At 45.6% G+C, this 22,668-nt stretch overlaps 1 protein-coding gene across 4 annotated transcripts in view; it reads left to right on the top strand.

Moving 5' to 3' along the window:
- The window catches only part of St3gal3 (ST3 beta-galactoside alpha-2,3-sialyltransferase 3), a 212,050-nt gene that overhangs the window by 8,952 nt on the left and 180,430 nt on the right, over positions 1–22,668 (top strand). For all 4 annotated transcript variants that reach the window (XM_036177357.1, XM_036177354.1, XM_036177355.1 and 1 more), the window contains exon 2: positions 18,398–18,542. In XM_036177357.1, the coding sequence (XP_036033250.1) occupies positions 18,428–18,542 (115 nt within the window). In that variant the 5' untranslated portion in view covers positions 18,398–18,427. The remainder of the gene's footprint in view (positions 1–18,397; positions 18,543–22,668) is intronic.

The following is a 22,668-nucleotide window of genomic DNA, read 5'->3' as shown; positions in this document are numbered from 1 at the left end:
CATCTCCTTACCTGCAGTGTATTGTATGTGTGTGTATGTGTGCTTGTGCCTGTGTGCATGGAGAAGCCAAAGATCAGCTTTAGTTAGTTGTTCCTCAGAAACCACTGCCTTGTTTTGTTTTGTGAGATAGGGTCTACTAGAACCTGGACCCTACCGATTAGGCTAGGCTGACCTGCTGGCGAGCCCCAGGGAGCCACTAGGAGCCGCCTGTCTCCCCACCTGCCCAGTGCTGGATTATAATGCTCGTGAGGCAAAGCCCTTTCTTATCTCCCAGACTTACTGCACCCTGTGTTTAGAAAGTCAGACTAAGCTGGGTGGTGGTGGCGCACGCCTGTAATCCCAGCACTCGGGAGGCAGAGGCAGGTGGATCTCTGCGAGTTCGAGGTCAGCCTGGTCTACAGAGCTAGTCCAGGACAGGCTCCAAAGCTACAGAGAAACCCTGTCTTGGAAAAAAAAAAAAAGTCAGACTAGTTGGGAAACCCTGTAACTAGGTGTTTCTGAGACATTTTGGCTTCAGGATTTCTTTTCTTTCTTTCTTTCTTTCTTTTTTTTTTTTTTAAAAAAAAAGATTTGTTTATTTATTATTATGTATACAGAAGAGGGAGCCAGATCTCATTATAGATGGTTGTGAGCCACCATGTGGTTGCTGGGAATTGAACTCAGGACCTCTGGAAGAGTAGTCGGTGCTCTTAACCTCTGAGCCATCTCTCCAGCCCTCAGGATTTGTTTTACAGTTAAAATATTAAATACTTCCATAGAATGTTCTTCTTTGTAAGCTTTGTCGATTAATTTACTGTACTAGGTGTATTGAATACTTTAAAAGTTGTTACTAGGCCGGGCGGTGGTGGTGCACACCTGTAATCCCAGCACTCAGGAGGCAGAGCAAGGTGGATCTCTGTGAGTTCGAGGCCAGCCTGGTCTACAGAGCGAGTTCCAGGACAGGCTCCAAAAAGCTACAGAGAAACCCTGTCTCAGAAAACAAATAAACAAAAAAAAAAAGTTGTTACTAGAAGGCTGGTGAGATAGCTCACTGAGTTGGCTCTGACCCCCACCTCTCTCTCTGTCTCTCTGTTCCTCTCTCTCTCACATATATCAGTAAATCACTCTTAAAAAGTTATTAGCTACTAAGAAAACTTTAGATCACAAGAATGCACAGGTGTATTTTCCAGTAGCTGTGAGAGCATGAATCATACCGTATGTCACATTGTATGGCTCCAAGACACTCTTTCAGGCCCTTAAGAGAGAGTGTGAATGAGGAATAATGTCTTAAATGCTGGGAATAGAGTCCCTGAAAAGTTCTGGGATCACAGGTCCCTGGAATACACTTTGAGAACTGCTTATGTGTGTGGGTGTGTGGGATGTATGTGGATATCATCTGCATGTGTGTATGTGGGGTGTGTGTGTGTGTGTGTGTGTGTGTGTGTGTGTGTGTATGAGTACAATATGTGTATGTGAAGTATGGGAATGTTTATATGATGCTTTTATGTACTTTTGCTAACAAGGTAACAAGAATGGTAACATTGATAAACTAAATCTACTCCCACATGCGCTCAGCCTGGTTTCCTCTGAAGAAAGCTAATCTCTAGCCTTTGTTGAGACAGGTGCTTTGTCTTGGAAGGGCAGATATGTGCACTTTGGCATATCAGATAGGTACCATGATCTGAAAACTAGGAAAGCCAGTATTTCTGTGGAAGACAAACACCATAGTTAAGTTCTGGAAGGCTTGTGAGGACTTGGCAGGATGATGGCTGACGAAGTCTGTGGTTTCTCAGTACACCTTTGTGACAATGCTGCTCTGTGAATCTGATTGTTAGGAACTTGGCCACATCCACATGATGTCATTTAGTACCACGGGAACCCTGTACAGCAGGAAGTGAACCTGTCCTCACCTTCCACCTATGTAGCTTCTGCATTAACTGAGCCCTCTGTACCCCAGGAACCAGTGGCAGTGAAATAACAGATTAGGCAAATTCATACTTAAGAGGGATAAGTTCTGGTGTCTTCTTTTGGTATTCTGGTGAGTCACTTAGCAACCCTTGAGATGTCATCCTCTGAAGGCATGTGGCCTGTGCTACTTAAATGGCCTCATGTTGGCCTTGCAACAATTCTGTCCTGTCTTCTCCATGTTGTGGTTTGAGCAGTCTTTCTGACACAAGTCTGCATTTCCCCCATGTAATCCCATAGCAGTTCCTCACTGCCAGTGGGATAAAGCTGGCATTCCCCAGCAGGCTTCAGTATCAGCTTTCCAGGCTCTGTCGAGTGCCGGCATCACCTCTCTGAAGTGCTCCTGAACCTCATAAACAGCCATTAATTACCGCCATCCCATAATGTCTGAGCCCTGTTTATTCTGTAGCTGTACTGCTGCTGAGCAGTTATCACTGGGCAGGTGAGTGACGGCTTTGTTTGTGCTGATAAGATAGCACAATCCAGCGGTGCTGTTCTCAGTCCTGGGGCGCAGGGCTTTGTTCCCACTCTCTGTCCGCGTGGTGTTAAGACAGGATCTCTCGGTGTAGCCCTGGCTAGCCTGGATTTCATGATATAGACAAAGCTGGCCTTGAACTTACAGAGATCTACCTGCCTCTGCCTCCCGAGTGCTGGATATTAATGTTTCTTTATTTGATTTTTGTATGTTTGTTTTTAAAGATGAGTAGGTAACAGAGAAATCCTGTCTTGAAAAACAAAAACAAACAAACAAAAAAGATGAGTAGGTAAACAATATGGAGCTACTACGTAGAGTTAAACACACGCAGTCTTAGAGGAGAACAGCAAGGGACATTTGCCTCACATTTCTTTTTGGTTTTTCAAGGCAGGGGTTCCACGCATAGCCCTGGCTGTCCTGGAACTCGCTCTGTAGACCAGGCCGGCCTCGAACTCACAGAGATCCGCCTGCCTCTGTTTCTGAGTGCACCACCACTGCCCAGCTTATCTCACATGTCTAACTATATACTGTTCAGCAGTAATGTAAGAGCAGATCTGTTAAGGCTGTTCTTACAGAGGACCCAGGTTCAGTTCCCAGCACTCACATCAGGTGTCTCACACACCTCTGTAACTGCTCCAGGGGATCTATCTTCTGACCTCTGCTGGCACATGCACCTGTGTCCATATGCTCACACACAGACGAGTAGTTAAAAAAAAGTAAATCTAGATGAATAAAGGAAAGAATGTCGTAGAATAATGGAACCCATCATTAAATCTGAAGATGTCACATTGCTTCCGTTTGGGTTTTTTTTTTTTTTTTTTTAAGAAATACAGCGCAGGAGATCACTTCCTAAATATAACACCAGCAGCACAGACACTGAGCACAACAATTAATAAATGGGACCTCTTGAAACTGAGAAGCTTTTGTAGGGCAAAAAACACAGTCAATAAGACAAAAAGACAGCCTACAGAATGGGAAAAGACCTTTACCAACCCCACATCTCACAGAGGACTGATCTCCAAAGTATATAAAGAACTCAAGAAACTAAACATCAACACCCGAACAATTCAATTAAAAAATGGGCTAAAGAGCCAAACAGAATTCTCAAAAGAAGAATCACAAATGGCTGAAAGACATTTAAAGAAATGCTCAACATCCTTAATCATCAGAGAAATGCAAATCAAAATGACTCTGAGATACCATCTTACACCTGTCAGAATGGCTGTGATCAAACACACTAATGACAGTCAATGTTGGAGAGGATGCGGAGTAAAGGGAACACTCCTCCACTGTTGGTGGGAGTGCAAACTTGTACAACCACTGTGGAAATCAGTATGTCGGTTTCTCAGAAAATTGGGAATCAATCTACCTCAAGACCCATCCATACCACTCTTAGGCATACACCCAAGGAATGCTCAACCATACCACAAAGATACATGCTCAACTATGTTCACAGCAGCATTATTTGTAATAGCCAGAACCTGGAAACAACCTAGTTGCCCGTCAACTGAAGAATGGATTAAGAAAATGTGGTACATATACACAATGGCGTACTACTCAGCAGAGAAAAACAATGACAGCATGAAATTTGCAGGCAAATGGATGGAACCAGAAAATATCATCCTGAGTGAGGTAACCCAGAAGGACAAACATGGTATGTACTCACTCATAAGTGGATACGAGATATAAAGCGAAGAACAATCAGACTGCAACCCACAGAACCAGGGAGGCTATATAGCAGGGGGGACCCTGGGATGACTGTGGCTTATAATAAGTTTTGGTTTTACTCAATCACTGGGGAAGCCTCAATCAAACATTTCATTATTAGGATAAGAATTTATACTGTGTCAAGCTGATAATAGAAAAATAAATTAATTAATTTAAAAAAAAAAGAAATACAGCATTACATTTTCTGTAAAGGCCCTCTCTGTTTTTCCCTAGTGTCTTCTCCTTCACTTAGAGATAATCCAGCTTTGGTTCTAAGTGCTTTTTCTTTGCGTCTATGTTTCCAGTCTGGGTTACATGTTCTGCCTCCCAGCAGCTGGCCTGCACTCCTCAGGGACACAGCCATGCTCCTTTGTTTGTGTATCACCAGCAGCTGCTTTTGAGCTACAATTTGGTTTCCAGTTTTCTGGGCACACTGCCATCTCCCAGCCTTCCTTTCCACACCAGCGGCCACCCATCTAGTTCAGGCTGCCCAGGCAGAGAAGGGCCAGTTTCTCAAATCCTGAAGTACAGTTTTCTCGTCTGCACTCAGCATTCATATTGTTCTATGGACACCACCTTTTCCAAATAAAAATTATGTCTACAACTTTTCCCTCTGAACAACACTGAGACAAGCAAGTAAGAGAAATGTGTGTGTGGAGAGAACCAGGCTACTGGCACATGAGTTCCCCCAACATACATACAAATAAATAAATAAATGTAACTACAAACAGTACCAGCAGTCTTGGTGTGGTGGCGCACAACTTTAATCCCAGCACTCAGGAGGCAGAGGCAATGTGTGTGTGTGTGTGTGTGTGTGTGTGTGTGTGTGTGTGTGTGTGTATACACACAGACATACATATAATATATATATAATGAAAACTAGACCTTAACAGCTCCTCTCTGAAGAGTCTCCTCTCCCTCCAGTAACCAAAAGTTTTCTTTCTTCGGATTTTCATTCCTCATATCCTTCCTTGACTTCCAATTGCAGCTGCAGGCGTGAGCCACACTGCTCCCAGCTTTTCCTAAATTCCTCCTAGCAAGCATGATCAATTGAAATTGTATTATTACTGTGTGTGTTAGTGCCTGTGGACACAAGCCATGGTGCCTGTGTGGAGGTCAGAGGTCACCCTCAAGAGTTGGCTTCCCTCTTCCACTGCAGGATTGGGATCTGATTCAGATTGTCAGGCTGGATCATAAGCTGCTTTTGTCTGCTGAGCCATCTTGCCAGCCTGTGCCAACTCTTTTTTTTTTTTTTTCCTGAGCTGAGGATCGAACCCAGGGCCTTGTGCTTGCTAGGCAAGTGCTCTACCACTGAGCTAAATCCCCAACCCGTCTTTTTTTTTTTTTTTTTTAAGATTTATATATATATAAATATATATATATATATATATATATATATATATATATATATTTTTTTTTTTTTTTTTTTTTTTTTTTCATTTTTACTAGTACATGTGAGGACCTGCCTATATAACAGCCCTGGCTGTCCTGGAACTCCCCTGCAGACCAGGCTGGCCTCAAACTCACAGAGATCTGCTTGCCTCTGCCTCCAGGGTGCTGGGATTAAAGTTGTGCACCACCACACCAAGACTGTTGTTATTGTTTTTAATTGCATTTATTTATCTATTTGTATATATGTTGGGGGACCTCATGTGCCAGTAGCCTGGTTCTCTCCCCTCTGTGGGTCCTGGGGATTGAACTCAGGTTGTCAGGTTTGGCAACAAGTACCTTGCTGAGCCACCTGGACGACCCCTGTTTTTAAAATCTCTGATAGATACTTAATTTCTCTTTAGAACGTCATTGGGAGACTGGGGCCAGTCAGGAGGAAGAAATCATATGGTAACTGGAACGGGCACATTTGCTCATTTTGTTATATTTATTTTGTGTGTCTGGGTGTTTTGCCTGCATGTGTGTCTGTGCACCATGTGTGTGCCTGGTGCCCACAAAAGCCAGAAAAGGGTATCATCCCCTAGAGTTAGAGTTACAGATGGTTGTGAGCCAATTGAACCCAGGTCCCCTGGAAGGACAACCAGTGCTCTTAACCACTGAGCCATCTGTCCGGCCACCAGCAAAGTTTAACATGAAAATCATTAATTGAAAGAGCTGGAATACTGAGGGATTGATTAGCGAGGAAGAAACCAGTGGCATGTGGACTAGTGGGCAGCGTCATGAACCAGCTCGTACTCACTAGGAAGCTGTTGTCAAAGCCTTATGTTGGTGCAGGTGTCAAGAAATTAGAACTCTCTGAGGCCAGCCTGGTCTATAGGGAGAGTTCCAGGATAGACAGTTTCTACACAGAGAAACCCTGTCTCAACCGCCCCCCCCCCCAAAAAAAAAAAATTACAACTTTCTTGCCCTGCTGGGAGCAAAAAGGGATAGGCGCTTGGCAAACACTGACATTTCTTCAGTTAAACACAGTTTATGTTTGGCCCAGACATACGTCATTCTGAGGCATATTTACCCACTGCTGCCCCAAAGAATAGACATCTCCAAGAGTAGTTAGAGAGCTATGACTCTATGAAAATTTGTAGATGAATGTTTATACTAGCATTATTCAAACCAAAAGAAGAAAGAATTCCAATATCTACCCACTGATGGATGGTAAATACGATACGGTACATCCATATAAGGAAGTATTTATAAAAAGCAGTGAAGTGGGGCTTGGGGATTTAGCTCAGTGGTAGAGTGCTTGTCTAGCAAATGCAAGGCCCTAGGTTCGATCCTCAGCTTAAGAAAAAAAAAAAAAAAAAAAAAAGCAGTGAAGTGTTGATGTGTGCCACAGCAAGCCTGGACCTCAAACTCACTGTTAATTAGTAGAGGACAACCACAAATACATGTGGATTGACTGCATGGTTTCATTCTTATGAAATTCCAGAATAGGCTGGCACATTGGGAAGTAGGTTATCGTTGGAACAACAGGGGAGTCCATAGCATGGTGTTAGCTAAGGGACATCTTTTCTAGACAGATGGGTACACTCTAAAAGTGACTGTGGTGGTTTTTGTACAACTCTGAGCTTTGGGAGTATTCTTTTGTTGTTGTTGTTATTGTTGTTCAAGGCAGGGTTTCTCTGTGTATCCCTGGCTCTCTCAGACTCAGAGACCCACCTGCCTCTGCTAAATAAAGGCTTGTATCACCACATCCAGCACTTTGCATGTATTCTAAGAGTCACTGAATTACACACTTTTTAAAATTTTTAAAATTTTTCAGTTCTTTCTTTTTCTTTCTTTCTTTCTTTCTTTCTTTCTTTCTTTCTTTCTTTCTTTCTCTCTTTCTCTCTCTCTCTCTCTCTCTCTCTCTCCCTTTTTGATTTTAAATGTATACGAGTGCTCTATCTACATGTACAAATTTGACAGAAGAGGGCATCAGTCCACTAGAGATGGCTGTGAGCCACCATGTGGGTGCTGGAAATTGAACTTAGGACCTCTGGAAGAGCAGCTGATGCTCTTAACCGCTGAGCCATCTCTCCAGCCCTCTTTATTTCTTTTTTAAAATTATATGTATGTATGTGTCCATTTGTGCATATGCAGATACCTATGGAGGCCAGAGGCATCATATCTCCTGGAACTGGAGTTACAGGGGGTTGTAAATCACTTGACATGGGTACTGGGAACAGAATTTGGGTCCCCTGGAAGAGCAGAGAGTGCTCTTAACCACTGAGCCATCTTTCTAGCTCCGTGTGTGTGTGTGTGTGTGTGTGTGTGTGTGTGTGTGTGTGTGTGCGCGTGTACTGGCTGCTGTTCCAGGGGACCTGGGTTTGGTTCCTGGCACACGTAATGTGGCTCACAACCATCTATCACTCTAGTCCCAGAGGCTTTAGTACCTCCACAGGTGCTGGGCATGCACAAGTGCACAGACGTGCATGCAGACAAAACGCTGATACACACGAAGAGTTCCCTTTGCTGGTCTCCAGTTCCTGCTGCCTTTGTGGTTGAGGTTCAGAGGATCCAGTTCCCCCAGCGACTCCTCGACCGTCTGTTTTCTTTTTTTTTCTCTGTCCCATTTGTTTTGTTTTGTTTTATTTATTTTTCTGGAGCTGAGAACTGAGCCCAGGGCCGTGTGCTTGCTAGGCAAGCACTCTACCATTGAGCTAAATCCCCAGCCCCATTCCATTTGTTTGGTTGTTGCTTGGACAGCATTGCTCTCCTGGAGTTGGTTTTGGTTTGTTCAGGAAATCCTTTGAAGTTTTTATTATTTTTCATTTTATCTTATTCATTATCTTTTTAAAATCAGTCACAGCTTTTGTGATCCTTACTGTATTTTGGAGAGTCCACTTTCTATTCCATGTTTCTCCTTATCTTTTATGGTATTCCCCCAGTTCCTTGTCCCAGGTGCTGATTTGATTCTAACATCTTTCCTGTTGTTCTACTGCCTATGATGGTTAATCTCGATTGCCACCTTGATTGGACTGAGAAAGGCCTAGTGATTTAGTAAAGCAAACTTGGGAGTGTGTCTGTGAGTGTTTCCAGTGAGGTTTAGGCCTCATACGTGCCATAGAAGGCCTCATCCGTGGCTGGACTGGGGATCCGAGGAGTCTGTTGTGATGTAGAACTGTGAAAGGTGTGGCCTGGATGGAGGAAGTGTGACTCCTGTTACTGCGGGCTAACCACCTCTTCTACACTCCACGGCTGCTGGCCGGGCTGCCCCACTACAGTCCTGGAGAAGGCAAGTCTGGCGGCCATGGACTGATTGATGCCTCTGAAACTGTGAGCACAGTAAACCTTCCTTCTCGTACTTTGCTTTCCTCTGGTGTTTGGTCATAGCAACACAAAGCTAATGACATGGAATTCTCTCTCCATAGGTGCTCTGTTTTTGGCCTCTGTCCCTGCTGTTTGTTTTCTGTAGCCATTTTCTGGGTGGAGCTGACTTTTTGCTGGAGATGGAACTCAGCATTGCACACACGTCCCGGAGCTGCACCTTGAACTCTTGTTAATGATCTTTGCTGGTTCCCTGACATCATCATCATCATCATTTTCATCATTTGGTCTCCCATACTTTCCTTGATTTGCCTTGACTTTGCCTGTTCTTTCCTCTTTTGTTGCAGTATGTTTATGTGGTTCCTGTATGTACCTGTTCTTTGCTGTTATTATTTATTTGAGACAGAGTCTCATTATGTAGCCCTGGCTCGCTTGGAACTTGCTGTGTAGATCAGGCTGTCCTCAACCCTGCTGCCTGAGTGCTGGGGTTAGAGGCATGTGCCATTTCCTGGCTCTATTACTGTTCTGATGCAGCTTTTCTGAGTATCTCCCCGTTTCTCTGTGTCTGTCTCTTTGGTGCTGGGTATTTGAACTCAGATCCTCATGTTCTGCCAGCGACATGCTCCCTAGCCCCTTTCTTTTCTTAGAGAGGTGACACAGTATGAATGGAGCCAGATCATCTGGGTTTGAGTCTGGCTCTGCTGTGTACTGGGCTGTGATCTCGGACTGCTTTGTGTTTGGGTTTTCTTCACTGGGAACTGCAAATGATAACTTCATAGAGTCGAGAAGCAGAACTAATAAATAAAACTCTTAGAGCTGTGGCTGGTCCACAGTAAGTGCTATGTGAATATCAGCACTATTAATTATTTTATTAGTCATGATTCAAAAAGAACATAATTGTTCTGAGTAGAATAATTTCATATATATTAATTGTTTAAATCTGCTCAGCTAAATAGGAATTCTGAATAGCTTGGGTGTGTTCAGAAAAAAAAAAAAATTTAAAGAACTGGTAAAGGACCAGGTGGTGGTAGTGTATGCCTTTAATCCCAGCTCTTGAGAAGCAGAGGCAGGCTGATCTCCACGAGTTCAAGGCCAGCCTGGTCTACTTGAGTGAGTTCCAGGACAGCCATGATGGTTACACAGAGAAACCCTGTCTTGAAACTTAAAAAAAAAAAAAAAAAGAAAAGAAAAGAAAAGAAAAGAGCTGGTGAAGGAACGGGTTTGGGAAGATGGCTAATAAATTGTGTGTGATAACTTCAAATTAGCTTGCTTCTAAAGTCTTCACAGGAGGATGTCCTGGAAGTGCCCTGTGGCTTTGCATGGTGGCATTCCTGTCCTGTGGCCGACACCCCCATTTCAGTTGTTGCTGGGTTAGTTCAGAAAGTTATCAACTGTAGGGTGTTTTAGAAATGGTTTGGGTGCAGTTTCTTTTAGTAGCTTCCGACTTTTGTATGACTTTCTTCAATGTAATTTTCTGGGGTGTGACTGACTCTTTTAACGGATGCTAGAACCAATTGAGTCAGCAGGCAGTCAGCAGATAAGTGTTTGAACACGTACTGGGCCACATGGTAAACAAAACAGCAATCTTCCCCGCCTGGGTGAGCCAGAATCTAAATGCTAGATTATTATATTTACCAATATAACATGGAAGAGGGTGGGCTGCACATGTGCTGTGGGAGCATCCAACAGAAAGCCTTAGGCTAAACCGTGAGACAGGTAACATTTCCTCGTGGAACGAATTCAGCTCTAAGGTGAGGATGAAAGGTGAGTAGGAGTTGGCTAGAGGAAGGGGTGTGGTCGAATGGTTTCAGCCATGGCTGGAGTTTGGTTCCCAGCATCCACATCAGGGGGTCCACAGCCACCTCTAAACTGCCCTAAGGGATTCAGTGACCTCTTCTGGCCCGCACCAGCCCACACATGTGGCATACTTACACACACATATTTAAATAAAAATAAACCTTTAAATTTAAAAAAAGAGGCTACACCAGAGGCCAGCCTAGGCTGTACAGTGAGGCCCTGTCTCAGAACAAGTGGGCACCAAAGGCGTCAGCTTGACCTTGGGTGGGAATGGTGAGCTCTGAACACCAAGGGAAGTTTGCCGGTGGGAAAAGGAGGCTGGTGGTGGGTGTGTGGGGAGATGGGGAAGGCAAGGGAGGCGGGAGAGCCTGGCTAAGTGGGGAAGTAACCTAAGGATGGTGGGAAATCTATGCCTAGAGTGAATCATATTACCTGGGCTACTTGAGTATGAGAGTTGGAGAGGGAAGGGAAGGAGGCCACAGGTTTCTATGAGGCTATTATAGAACCAAAGGTTATGGGGGGCTGAGAACAGGATGGGGGAGGGCTCCAGGTATGGCCAGAAGGTAAAATTCCTGAGGCTTGATTGCTGTGTGATTGACGGTGTGTTAGGAGTTCTGTGAACTTCTGCAGAGGTGAGTAAGTGTCTGCTCATCCCTGATACGGCACTGACGGCCCACCACAGTACAGTTCCACCAGAGTCCGGCTCCGTGAGCCAGTGAGTGTATTAGGCCTACTTAGAGGGGAGCATGAGTGGAGATTACTTACAGGAGTATGGGTAACCCTGAAACAGCCACACCACCACAAAGTCTCCCCCTACCGTGGACTAACAGCCTCCCCGTGGCTGCATAGATAGACTCTCCGGTCTCTGCAGCCCTTCACTTTCCTCATACTTCACCACTTGCAGTGATGATGCAGGCTGACGCAGCCGAGAGGGCCTTTTAGGAGGGAGAGGCTGGAATCTCAGGCAAGGGCACAGCGATCCTCACCGCCCACTTCTTCTGTGAGGAAATGTCAGTCAAATCAGCCTGATCTTGAAGGTCACAGCTGCTCTTGTGGAGACGGCAATGGTCATGTTCTACGTCACCTGTGATGGTCAACGCAGAGATGGTCCTCGGAGGAGGCCGTTGAAGGGGAAGTGAGAGTAATCTGTGAATTGGCTGACAGTCAGCCGCAGTTGAGATGGTCAATGAAGAATCCCCTTGGGGTTGTCTGCAGGATGAGGACGCCTAAGACAGTTCTTTTCCCCCCTTCTTCTCTGAATACTTTCAGGAAATGAATCCTAAGCTTCCAGGGCTGGGCAAGGTGAATGGGCAGGGAGAGACAGAAGTCCACAGAGGGCTCAGTGGAGCAACAGAGCAGATAAGTGAGTATATGGAAGCCAGTGGCGGAGGGGGTGGGGATTTCTAAAGGACTGAAACCTGAGAAGGGAAAAGCTAAGGTTAATCCTGCTTTGTATTAGAATTGGCAGTATCAGGGTGAACTGACTGTCCTCTGTGTGAAGGCCAATGCAGGTGCAGATTGCACGTGTGCACATGCGTGTGTGTGCTCATGCGTACTGCCCAGCTCAGCCACTGAGACCTAGGGCAGTGAGGACACAGGGCATCTAGATACAGGGTTTCTGTTCATGTCTGTGGTCCTGGGAATGGAACCCAGGGCCTCAGACATGCTAGGGAGGCATTGTTTCTTGCTGTGACTGTAGCACATGCTGCTTGGGAACTCTGTTGAATAAAGGGTTAGATCCATTAGATTGACTCACAGACTGTCCTGTGCCTGCCCGAGCCTGAGGCTGTGGTTACTGCCTGGCTGTACCGACCAGGTAACACGGTGCCATCGCTTCCACCCTCTCAAAGGAAAGCCTTCTAAAAATCACTTGTATTTTGTAGGCTGATTGGGTGTTCCTTGCCTTTTAAGCTCTTTGGTTCTCAGTTAAGATACAAGTCTATTGTGCTCCTCGAAGTTCACGTCTCTGGGGGCCCAGGAGGCGGCTCAGCTGGTAAAGAGCTGTGAGGACCTGAGGTAAAGTGTGAGGACCTGACCTTGACTTCTGTCACCCATGTGAAAAGCTGGGTGTCTGGCCTTGTGGTTTTAATCCCAGCTCTGGGACCCACTGGCCAGCCAGCCTCGCTGCTGATTGGTAAGCGTTAGGTTTAGTGAGAGACTGGATCTCAAAGAAAAAAAACAAAAACAAAACAAAAAAAAAAACCAACAAGATAGCTTCTAGGGAAGGCCTGCAAAGGACAAGACCTACAAAGTCTCTGGTGTCTGTTTCCCTTTGAAAACTTTGTATATTGGTTTTTATAAAACTGAAAATGAATATATGAATAAATAAATTGTGAAATATACCCCTCCAAATCCACTGAATCCCTAAAAATTTATTTATTTATTGTGTGTGTGTGTGTGTGTGTGTACGTGTGCATCCTATGTGAGTATATATGCACCACATGCATGCAAGAACCCTTGGATGCCAGAAGGGAATTCTGGTTCCCCAGAGACTGGAGTTACAGACAATTGTCAGCTGCCCTGTGGGTTTCTAGGAGCCAAACTCAGGTCTTCTGTAAGAGCAGCAAGTGCTCTTAACACCTGAGTCATCCCTCCACTTGTCTGCTGTTGGCAGGATGAGGCTGTACATGTGCACACTCGTCTCTCTGTAGATCATTTCCACGTAGCCTTGTGCTCTAGGCCGTGTTGCACATCCTTTGCCTGCTTCTCTCTGCATTTCCTTCCCTGCCCTCGAGGACCCTGTTCACCTTCTCTCTGTTACGTGGTGGCCTTTGTGAACGGCCTCGCCGCACTTCCTTGGCCTCTGGCTTCCATTTGGGACCAGTTGAGAGAACTGGGTGAGGGAGAGGTTAGAGTGTTTTTATCACTCCGCTGTTGCCGCCACTGTCCTAGAAGAAGCTGTGCCCTGCATCCCACTGCTTCCATCTCACGCCTGTCTTCTCCTGCCAGCGTGTTCACAGCTGCTGGGACACCTTCCGCTCTTGTCACCCTCTCGGGAGAGGAGGAGCAGCCTCCCTCCCGCCCCTGCTAGTCTCCCAGAGGCTCTTTTAAACCCTGCCCACACAGCTTACAGAAATCCCGCCATCACACCTCCTCCGGGATCCCTTCTGGGCGTTCAGTGTGCTTCCTGTCAAGGCCCAGCAGACGCGCTGCAAAGAACCCAAGATTTGTGGCTTCCTTGCTAATTGGGCATTTGAACTGTTGTTAATTTTATCTTTAAAATTTGTGTGGCCGATGGGCATCCCTGCACAGGACTGTTTTAAAGTCATATTTATGTGTGTGCATGCCATGGAGGTCAGAGGACAATTTGCAAAAGTCTGGTTCTTTCCTTCCACCATATGGAGCTCTGGGATTGAACTCGGGTCGCCAGGCTTGGCAGCAAGCAGCCCCACCCGCTGAGCCATCACACTGGTCCCTCCCTTGTACAGGACCTCTCACTGTTGTTGCAGAGCTGAGTTAAGGTGTAGGAACATTGTAAATTTCAATTATGGAGTCAATACTGTGACTCATAACATATAATTCTGAAGTTTACAAAGGGGAAACAGAGGCCTCCCAAGGACGTACCTGTCACACCCCATCCTGTTCCCTAGGAGCGGCTAGGGTGACAATTACAGTGCCTCTCGGGCCTTTATATGTATATGTTTAGCATCAAATAAAGGTACATATGTCTATATAGATAAACTTAGGCCTACATGTCTGTGCATCTGTTTGAGGAGGCTCATTTCTAGACTCCACTAGTGGCCCCACTATGTTTTGTCTCTTGTCTCTTAATAATTACATCTTGGAGTTAGTTTTGATATGAGAGAAGGTAAATTTTCGTTGGAGACATTGTGACACATGCGTTTGGTCTTCCTCTCTGTCTCCTGGCAATATAACTCCTAAAATCTTGAGACTATCTGAAGTGATCTCCTGGTGTGGCTTGACTGACAGCTGGCAGATACGGTGAGGCTGCAGGATGGAGGGGGTTGTCTCAGTCACTTTTCTATTGCCATGATAAAACACCATGTCCAAGGCAACTCATGAGAGAAAGCATTTAACTTGAGGCCTACAGTTCCAGAGGGTCAGTCTGTGACCATCGGCAGGGAGCATGGCATCAGGCAGGCAGGCATGACTCTGGAGCAGAAACTGAGAGCTTACGCCTTGAGACGTAACCACAAGTCAGAGAGAGGGACACTGGGAATGGCTTGAGTCTTTTGAAACCTTAAAGCCCACCCCCAGTGATACACTGCCACCAACAAGGCCACACCTCCTGATCCTTTCCAAATAGTTCCATCAACTGGGGACCACATATTCAAACACAGGAGCCTAAGGGACTATTCTCATTCAAACTGTACTTTTTTCGAAGAGACCAAGGCAGGAGTGAAGTATTGGGACCTTTAGTCTCACTCTCCAAACTTTTCAGGGATATAAAGTTGGATACCAATAGCCATGGTGTAAACATTGGACCATGTACCACAGTTTCCAAAAACATGAAAGGATGGGGTTAAACAGGTGAAGATTCCTGGGGTGCCAGCTGCCGAGGCCATGGAAGACCTGTGTACCCTTTCCTTTATGTGACCTGTCTCTTCGTCTGTATCCTTTGTAAAGTCTTACATTCAACTGCTAAATGTGTTTCTTTGGGATTTGTGAGCCAGTCCAGCAAATGAATGGAACCAAGGCAGGAGGTCTGGAGAACCTGGACAGAAGGTCTGGAGAATCCTGGGCAGGAGGTCTGGAGAACCTGGACAGAAGGTCTGGAGAATCCTGGGCAGGAGGTCTGGAGAATCCTGGGCAGGAGGTCTGGAGAACCTGGGCAGGAGGTCTGGAGAGCCTGGGCAGGAGGTCTGGAGAACCTGGGCAGGAGGTCTGGAGAGCCTGGGCAGGAGGTCTGGAGAACCTGGGCAGGAGGTCTGGAGAATCCTGGGCAGGAGGTCTGGAGAATCCTGGGCAAGAGGTCTGGAGAATCCTGGGCAGGAGGTCTGGAGAATCCTGGGCAGGAGGTCTGGAGAATCCTGGGCAGGAGGTCTGGAGAATCCTGGACAGGAGGTCTGGAGAACCCTGATTTGTAGCCCCTGGGTCAGAAGTACCGGGAAATCCAGATGGGGTTTGTGATTGACATCTGGCAGGGGTCTGTGACCATGCTCTTTGCCAATGGGATCTGATGTTAGCAGAACAGAGTCGGATTAGAGGACTCTGCTTATGTCTACTGCTGCATTATGCTGCTTGCTGCCTGGGCAAAGTCCTCGAAGCTGCGGTAGAAGTGTTGAGACGATATATAGTTTATATAGACTATAGTTTATAGTATAGTTTGTATAGAGTTTAGTTTATAGTTTGGTCACTCCCCACACAGCTTCAGTTTCTATTTTTCATTTTAAAAATTTCGGATAACTGTCATATGTTTTCTCACAATTGTGATTTCTAGACTTTATATGAAGATATAAAATCATGTTTTTATATGTGACCAGAAAGGAAAAGTGAAACTGTGTAGGGTCAAAAGGGACTAACCCAAGGGGCAAAACCAAAAAGGACGCGTAAAGGGATATGAGGCGGCATAGGGTCACCGTACAATATGTGCACGCATAAGAACTTTAAAAACAAAATAAAAAGGGCTGAGTGATGGATGGCTCAGGCAAACGCCGGCCTTGCAAGCATGCAGACCCGTGTTCCAGCCCAGAACCAGGGAGAGAAAGCCAAGTGTAGTAGTGTGCCCTTGTTGTCCCAGGGCTGCGGAGGCAGAGGCTGGGGATAAATGCCTGGACCATTAGCCAGCTTGCCGAGGCTGTAGAGCAAGTTCCAAGCCAGGGAGAGATGTTGTCTCAGAAAACAACCCAGATGGTTCCTGAGGAATGACACTTGAGGTCATCCTCCAGCTTCCACATGCACACGGATCCATGTGCATGTGCACTGTACATACGTAAACACATGCATATGCATACACATGTAAGAATTACTTTTTTTCTAGGTTCTTTCTGGGGCTTCTGGGAACTGTGTAGCCCCTGATGCACTGGCTTGGACTCATGTGACTGTGCTCCGAGGGCCTGACTCAGTGTCGGGAGTTGGCCTTCAGGACTCTGAGACAATGAATGTGTTTTACTGTAAGCTGTTTAGTCTGCCCCTACCTTGTTTCAGCAGCAGAAGAAAATGAATTCAAGGGGTTTGAGCATGGCAGCAACATTTTATATTAGAAATGATGATGCGCTGGGCATGCTGGCACTTGCTTGAGGTCTCAGCCAGCACTCAGAGGCTGAGACAGAAGGATCGTAGCTTTAGGCCAGTCTGGGCTACACCGGCAAGTTCTAGGTCAGCCTAGGCTGTATGGAGACCCTTGTCTTGAACAATACAAGACAGTACCAAACAATGATGCTGTGTGCAAAATGGATGCAGAGAGTATAAACTGATTTGTGGAAACATAGTAATGGCTTGGACAAGGGTAGTGATGATGGGAAGGCATGTGATGTCATTTACTTGAGGGCTGGAGATAGTTCACTGGTTAATAGTGCTTTACTGCTCTTACAGAGGGCTGAACTTCAGTTCCCAGCATCCACCTCAAGTGGCTCACAAGCACCCATAACTCCAGCTCTGGGGGATCTGAGCTCCTCTTCTGGAGTCCTGAGGCACCTGTGCTCTACTTGCATATACCTCACCGCACACACCAATGGACACATAATTTAAAAAAGGCTAGAGACATGGCTCAGTAGTTAAGAACATGTATTGTTTTTCTAGAGGATTCGGATTGGGTTCTCAGCCCCTGCATTGGGCTGCTCACAACTGCCTGTAATTCCAGTCACAGGGGATCTGATACCCTCTTCTGGCTTCCCTGGCACCTGAATGCATGTGGTGTACATACACATACAGGCGTGTAGGTATACCCATGAATAAACATAAGTGAATCTTTTTTTTTTTTTTTTTTAGCTGAGGATCGAACCCAGGGCCTTAGCTCTTGCTAGGCAAGCACTCTACCACTGAGCTAAATCCCCAACCCATAAGTAAATCTTTTTAAAACCTTTTTTAAGGATTGAGAGCTATGTCGGACAGTAGTAGTGCACACCTGTAATCCCAGCATTCAAGAGGCAGAGGCAAGAGGACCTCTGTGAGTTTGAGGCCAGCCTGGTCTACAAACAAGTTCCAGGACAGGACAGCAAGAACGGTTGCACACAGAGAAACCTTGTCTCGAAAAACCAAAACCAAATCAAACAAAACAAATAGGCAAAAAAAGAATTGAGAGGCTAGAGAGTTGGCTTAGTCATTAAGAACACTTGCTGCTCTTTCAGAGGACCCAGGTTCAGTTCCCAGTGTCCACATAGCTGCTCACAACCATCTATACCTCCAGTTTCAGGGGATCTGATGACCTCTTCTGGCCTCTACAGACACTAAGCGCGCACGCGCGCGCACACACACACACACATACACACACACACACACACACACACACACCACTCAATATACATGGAATCAAAATAAACACAGCCAGACATAATGGCATACCTTTAATCCCAGCACTTGGGAGGCAAAGGCAGGTGGATCTCTGTGAGTTCGAGGCTGGCCTGGACTACAGAGAGAAAAAAACAATAAAAACCAAAAAAAATTATTTGAGAGCTTATAATTGCCAAAAATTGGCTGTTGGCTGAGTGAGGTCATGGATGAGTAGGTGCTGAGTAATCTGGAGAACTTCCCTTGAGGCAGGCACCTTGCCATGACTCAGTGATTGCTCTCTATTTGGAAACTGTCCCTATAGTTTCTTCATGTATAAGGATGATGATAGCTTTATATCTTAATGGCTTTTTTTGTTTTTGCTTTTAGGTCATGTAGGAAATTGTAAATCATGTGAAGATGGGACTCCTGGTATTTGTGCGCAACCTGCTGCTAGCCCTCTGCCTCTTCCTGGTCCTGGGATTTTTGTATTACTCTGCTTGGAAGCTGCACTTACTTCAGTGGGAAGACCCTGGTAAGTACGGCCACTGTGGTTCACCCCAAGCCTGTCGCTTACCTGTAGCTGCAATGCCTGTCGGGAGTAGGCATAGAAATCTGCCCCCATTCAGTTGCTGCAGGCTGAGACCTTTGATGCTTTCCCACTTCAATCTGCATGCCGTGGCCAATCTGCTTACGAGCTCAGTGAGAATGTGCTATTCTTCCGTTCAAACCTCAGACTGTACCCAGATTTCTAGTTCCCGAAGGCTCTTGTCTTTTTAAATTAGTCAAATACACCCTACCCTTCCTTCTCAGTTACTGCCTTGGGGTTTGGTATTGAAGTTGGTTTATTTTTCTGCCCTCAGAACATTCCTCTTTACTTTTTCCTTGCATTTTCAATTTGATATTGTCTTTGTTTTATTTCCCCTGAGGAAACTGTCTCCTTCATCTCTTCAGCCTCTTGGTATTGAACTTGCGTCTAACTAGAATACTGTGACCCAGCAACTCCCAACACCTTCCCTCCACATGAGCGTCTGGTCTCAGGTGTGACATAGTGTCCCCCTCACGGCCTGACTGGTCTGGTTTCTGTTCCCCGATGTCCTCTGTGTTACAGGTGTGCAGTTGAGGGGATGACATTACTTGACATCCATCATTGTCCATTCCGTTCTTGGCTACAGCTTGAAGCATCACATGGGGAAGCCCCATGGCGGCTCTTCTTCTTGTTTAATCTTAGCCTAGTTTAGGAAACATTGAGTTGCCTAGTCTGATTCCCAGTGATGCGTCTTCTCAAAACCAGTTTTATTTTTATGGACAGCTCCTGGATATCAGTGTATAACTAACTAGTCTAGAGCATAGGGTCAGTCTCTGGGCCAAGGTTTAAATGTGGAAGATGTAGCTGTGGACTGGCTTGCCACTGGACTGAGCCCTAACACAGCAGCTGTTGCTGTGGAGTACCAGGTGTTCCTCACATGGTCCAAACTACTTGGGTAATTTTAAGCTGAGCTTTAAAATACCATGTTAAATCTTTATTGCTTTGTGTAGAGTATTCTTGCCTCTTAAATGTTCAGCTTGGTCTGGAGCTGGGTTCAGCTGGTCGAGTGCCTGCCTACCTAGCATGCACAGAGCCCAGCCCCAACTAAAACTAGTCCTGGTGGCTCATATATGTAATCCTAGTACTCAGGAGGTGAAGTCAGGATTGGAAGTTCAGGATCATCCTTGGCCATGTAGTGAGTTCAAAGCCATCCTGGGCTGTATGACACTCTGTTAAGGAAAAAAAAAAAAGCTTAGCTTATAATTGCCACTACTTCATGTTTCAAGAAGTTATTCAAATTTTTCTGTCTTGATTTATTTTTAGAATTCAGGTTGAGTGCTCCAAGGTAAGGAGCCTTTATTTCAGACAGTTTAGAATTCTGAATGGTGGCTCCATGTCAGTCTTATGCAAGGAACAGAGCCCCCCCCTTTTTTTAACCCTTCGAGGTCATAACTAAGGATCAAATAATATTTTCCTAGAGAAGTAAAAAGGAATTAGCATTATGGAAGACCCATAATATCAGGCATTCAGCCAGACAATACATACAGTTTATTTCATCTAATTTAATTCTTCAAATCAGTCTGTGAGGATGCCTTTACTCCTCCTTTTCCAGTTGGACAAACCCCAACACTTACCGGGGTCACACAGTTGAGCTGGACCTGAACTCGGATTTTCCATCTTTAAGACCCATTTCATATCAAATGCTATAACAGATACTGAAGAGAGAGTATTACAGAGAGTAAGTCTGTGTTCTACTTGATAAAAAGGGAAGGAAAGGTGCTCAAAGAGGAAGTGAAACGCGAAGAAGGGAATAAGAGCAAAGAGAGACAGAAGGGGGGACACACAGTAACCCCAGCACTTGGGAGGCAGAGACCAGCAGATCTCTGTGAGTTGAGGCCAGCCTGGTCTGCATAGAGAGGTCCAGTGTAGCATGAATCTTAAAGAGTCTTATTAATAAAACAAACCTGCAACCAGTTATTGGGGTGAACGCTAGAAGATCAGAGAAGCAGAACTAGTCACAGCCACCTCACCTCACCAGTTCCTTAGCTGATCCTGTTTCCTTAGACTGAAAGCCTCTGTGTCCTCATCCAAATGGATCTCAGCTGAACTGCTGCTCAAAAGCCTAAAAGCTTAACCAGCTCTAGTTCCTCGATCCTCACGCCTTAAATACCTTTCTGCTTCTGCCATCACTTCCTGGGATTAAAGGCGAGAGTCACCATGCCTGGCTGCTTCCAGTGTGGCTTTAAACTCACAGAGATCTGGGTGGATCTCTGCCTCCCAAGTGATAGGATTAAAGATGAGTGTGCCACCATTTTCTGGCCTCTGTGTCTATCTAGTGGCTGTTCTGTTCTCTGACTCCAGATAAGTTTATTAGGGTGCACAATATATAGGGGAACACAATACCACCACAGTGCAGAACAGCTTGTGTCACCTAGTGAGACTCTAGCTCAAAAAAGAGAAAAAGGGGGTGGTGGGGAGAGGGGGTTGAGGAGGAGACGTGAAGGTTGGTTAGGTTGCGTGGTAGCTGCTCATGTGCTGTCTGTGGGGCTGGGTGGTTAATTCCTAGTGATCACCAGCTGTCTTTTGTATTGTGAGCTGATGAACCAGTATCCCCATGTTCCTAGTACACTCTCTCTCTTAGATACCTGACTTGGGGTAGATTGTTGAGTCCATCTCGATGTGGTATCTCTGTGTTGTGGTGTCAGAGGGAAAGGAGCGAGCTTGGGTGGGTTACCAAGGCAGAGAGGGGCCTTCACTCTGCAAACAGAGGCAAGCCCAGGTGGTTACCTCCATGGGGGATGGGGAGTGTGTGTGTGTGTGTGATATGTGTATGTGTGATATGTGTGTGTGTGTGTGTGTGTGTGTGTGTGTGTGTGTGTGTGTGTGTGTTTTAAGACAGGGTCTCTCTATGTAGTGCTGGCTGGCCTAGAACTCATGATGTATTACCAGGCTGGCCTCAAACTCACAGAGATCTGCCAGCCTCTGTCTTCCAAGGGCTGGGATTAAAGGCGTGAATATCTGCCAAATAGAAGTTTTGCAGTTCCATCCATTTCAAGGCATACTGTAGAGGGGTGCAAACCACTTTGCTTTGGGCAGCTTGTGGATAAACACATATACCAGAGGCCTGGATCAGACACTGACCTTCAAAGGGTAGTTTGAGATTAGTCTAATCACCCTGTTTTATAAAGTGCTATAGACAGGGTTAGAGGGATGGCTCAGTGGTTAAAAGAGCTTGCTGCTCTTGCAGAGGCCTCAGGTTCAGTTCCCAGCACCCACGTCAGGTGGCTCAACTCCGGCTCTGGGAAATCAGATGCTTTTGGTCTCCATGAGTACCTAATTGTTTCACACACACACACACACACACACACACACACACACCATTATAAGTAATTTAAAAGCCAGGTGTCATGTTACAGGCCTTTTAATCCCAGCACTCGGGAGGCAGAGGCAGGAGGATCTCTTTGAGTTCGAGGCCAGCCTGGTCTACAGAGCGAGATCCAGGACAGGCACCAAAGCTACACAGAGAAACCCTGTCTCTCTCCAAAACCAAACCAAAACAACAAAACAAATCTTTTTTGAAAGTTATTACAGACAAAAAATAGCATAGGAACTAGGTGTGTGGCACACACTTAGAAACCCAACAGCCGAGAAGCTGAAGCAGTCTGGGCTAGATGCTAAGACACTGTTTCCAAAGGAGATGAGCTGAGCCTGGTGGTCCAGGTCCTTAGTCACAGCTACTCAGGAGGCTGACACAAAAAGATCAAAAACTCACTGGGGGCATGACACATGCCTTTAATCCCAGCACTTGGGAGGCAGAGGCAGGTGGATTTCCAGCTTTGAGGCCAGCCTGGTCTATAGAATGAGTTCCAGGACAGCCAGGGCTATATAGAGAAAAATCAGTCTTGAAAACTCAACTTTAAAAAAAAAAAATCAAAAGCTCAAGATCTACTGACCTACATAGTAAATTCAAGGCTAGTTTGGGCAACTTACTGTGATCTTATCTCAAAGTTGAAAAAAAAAAAAAAAAAAAAAATATATATATATATATATATATATATATATATATATATATATATATATATATATATATATAAAAGAAGCTGGAAACATGGCTACTGGTAAAGTTCTGGCT

Source organism: Onychomys torridus, chromosome 2 (genome assembly GCF_903995425.1).
Source record: "Onychomys torridus chromosome 2, mOncTor1.1, whole genome shotgun sequence".
Taxonomy (NCBI): Eukaryota; Metazoa; Chordata; class Mammalia; order Rodentia; family Cricetidae; genus Onychomys; species Onychomys torridus.
Note: the sequence above shows the minus strand (reverse complement) of the source record. Positions and strands in the feature narration are given on the sequence as shown.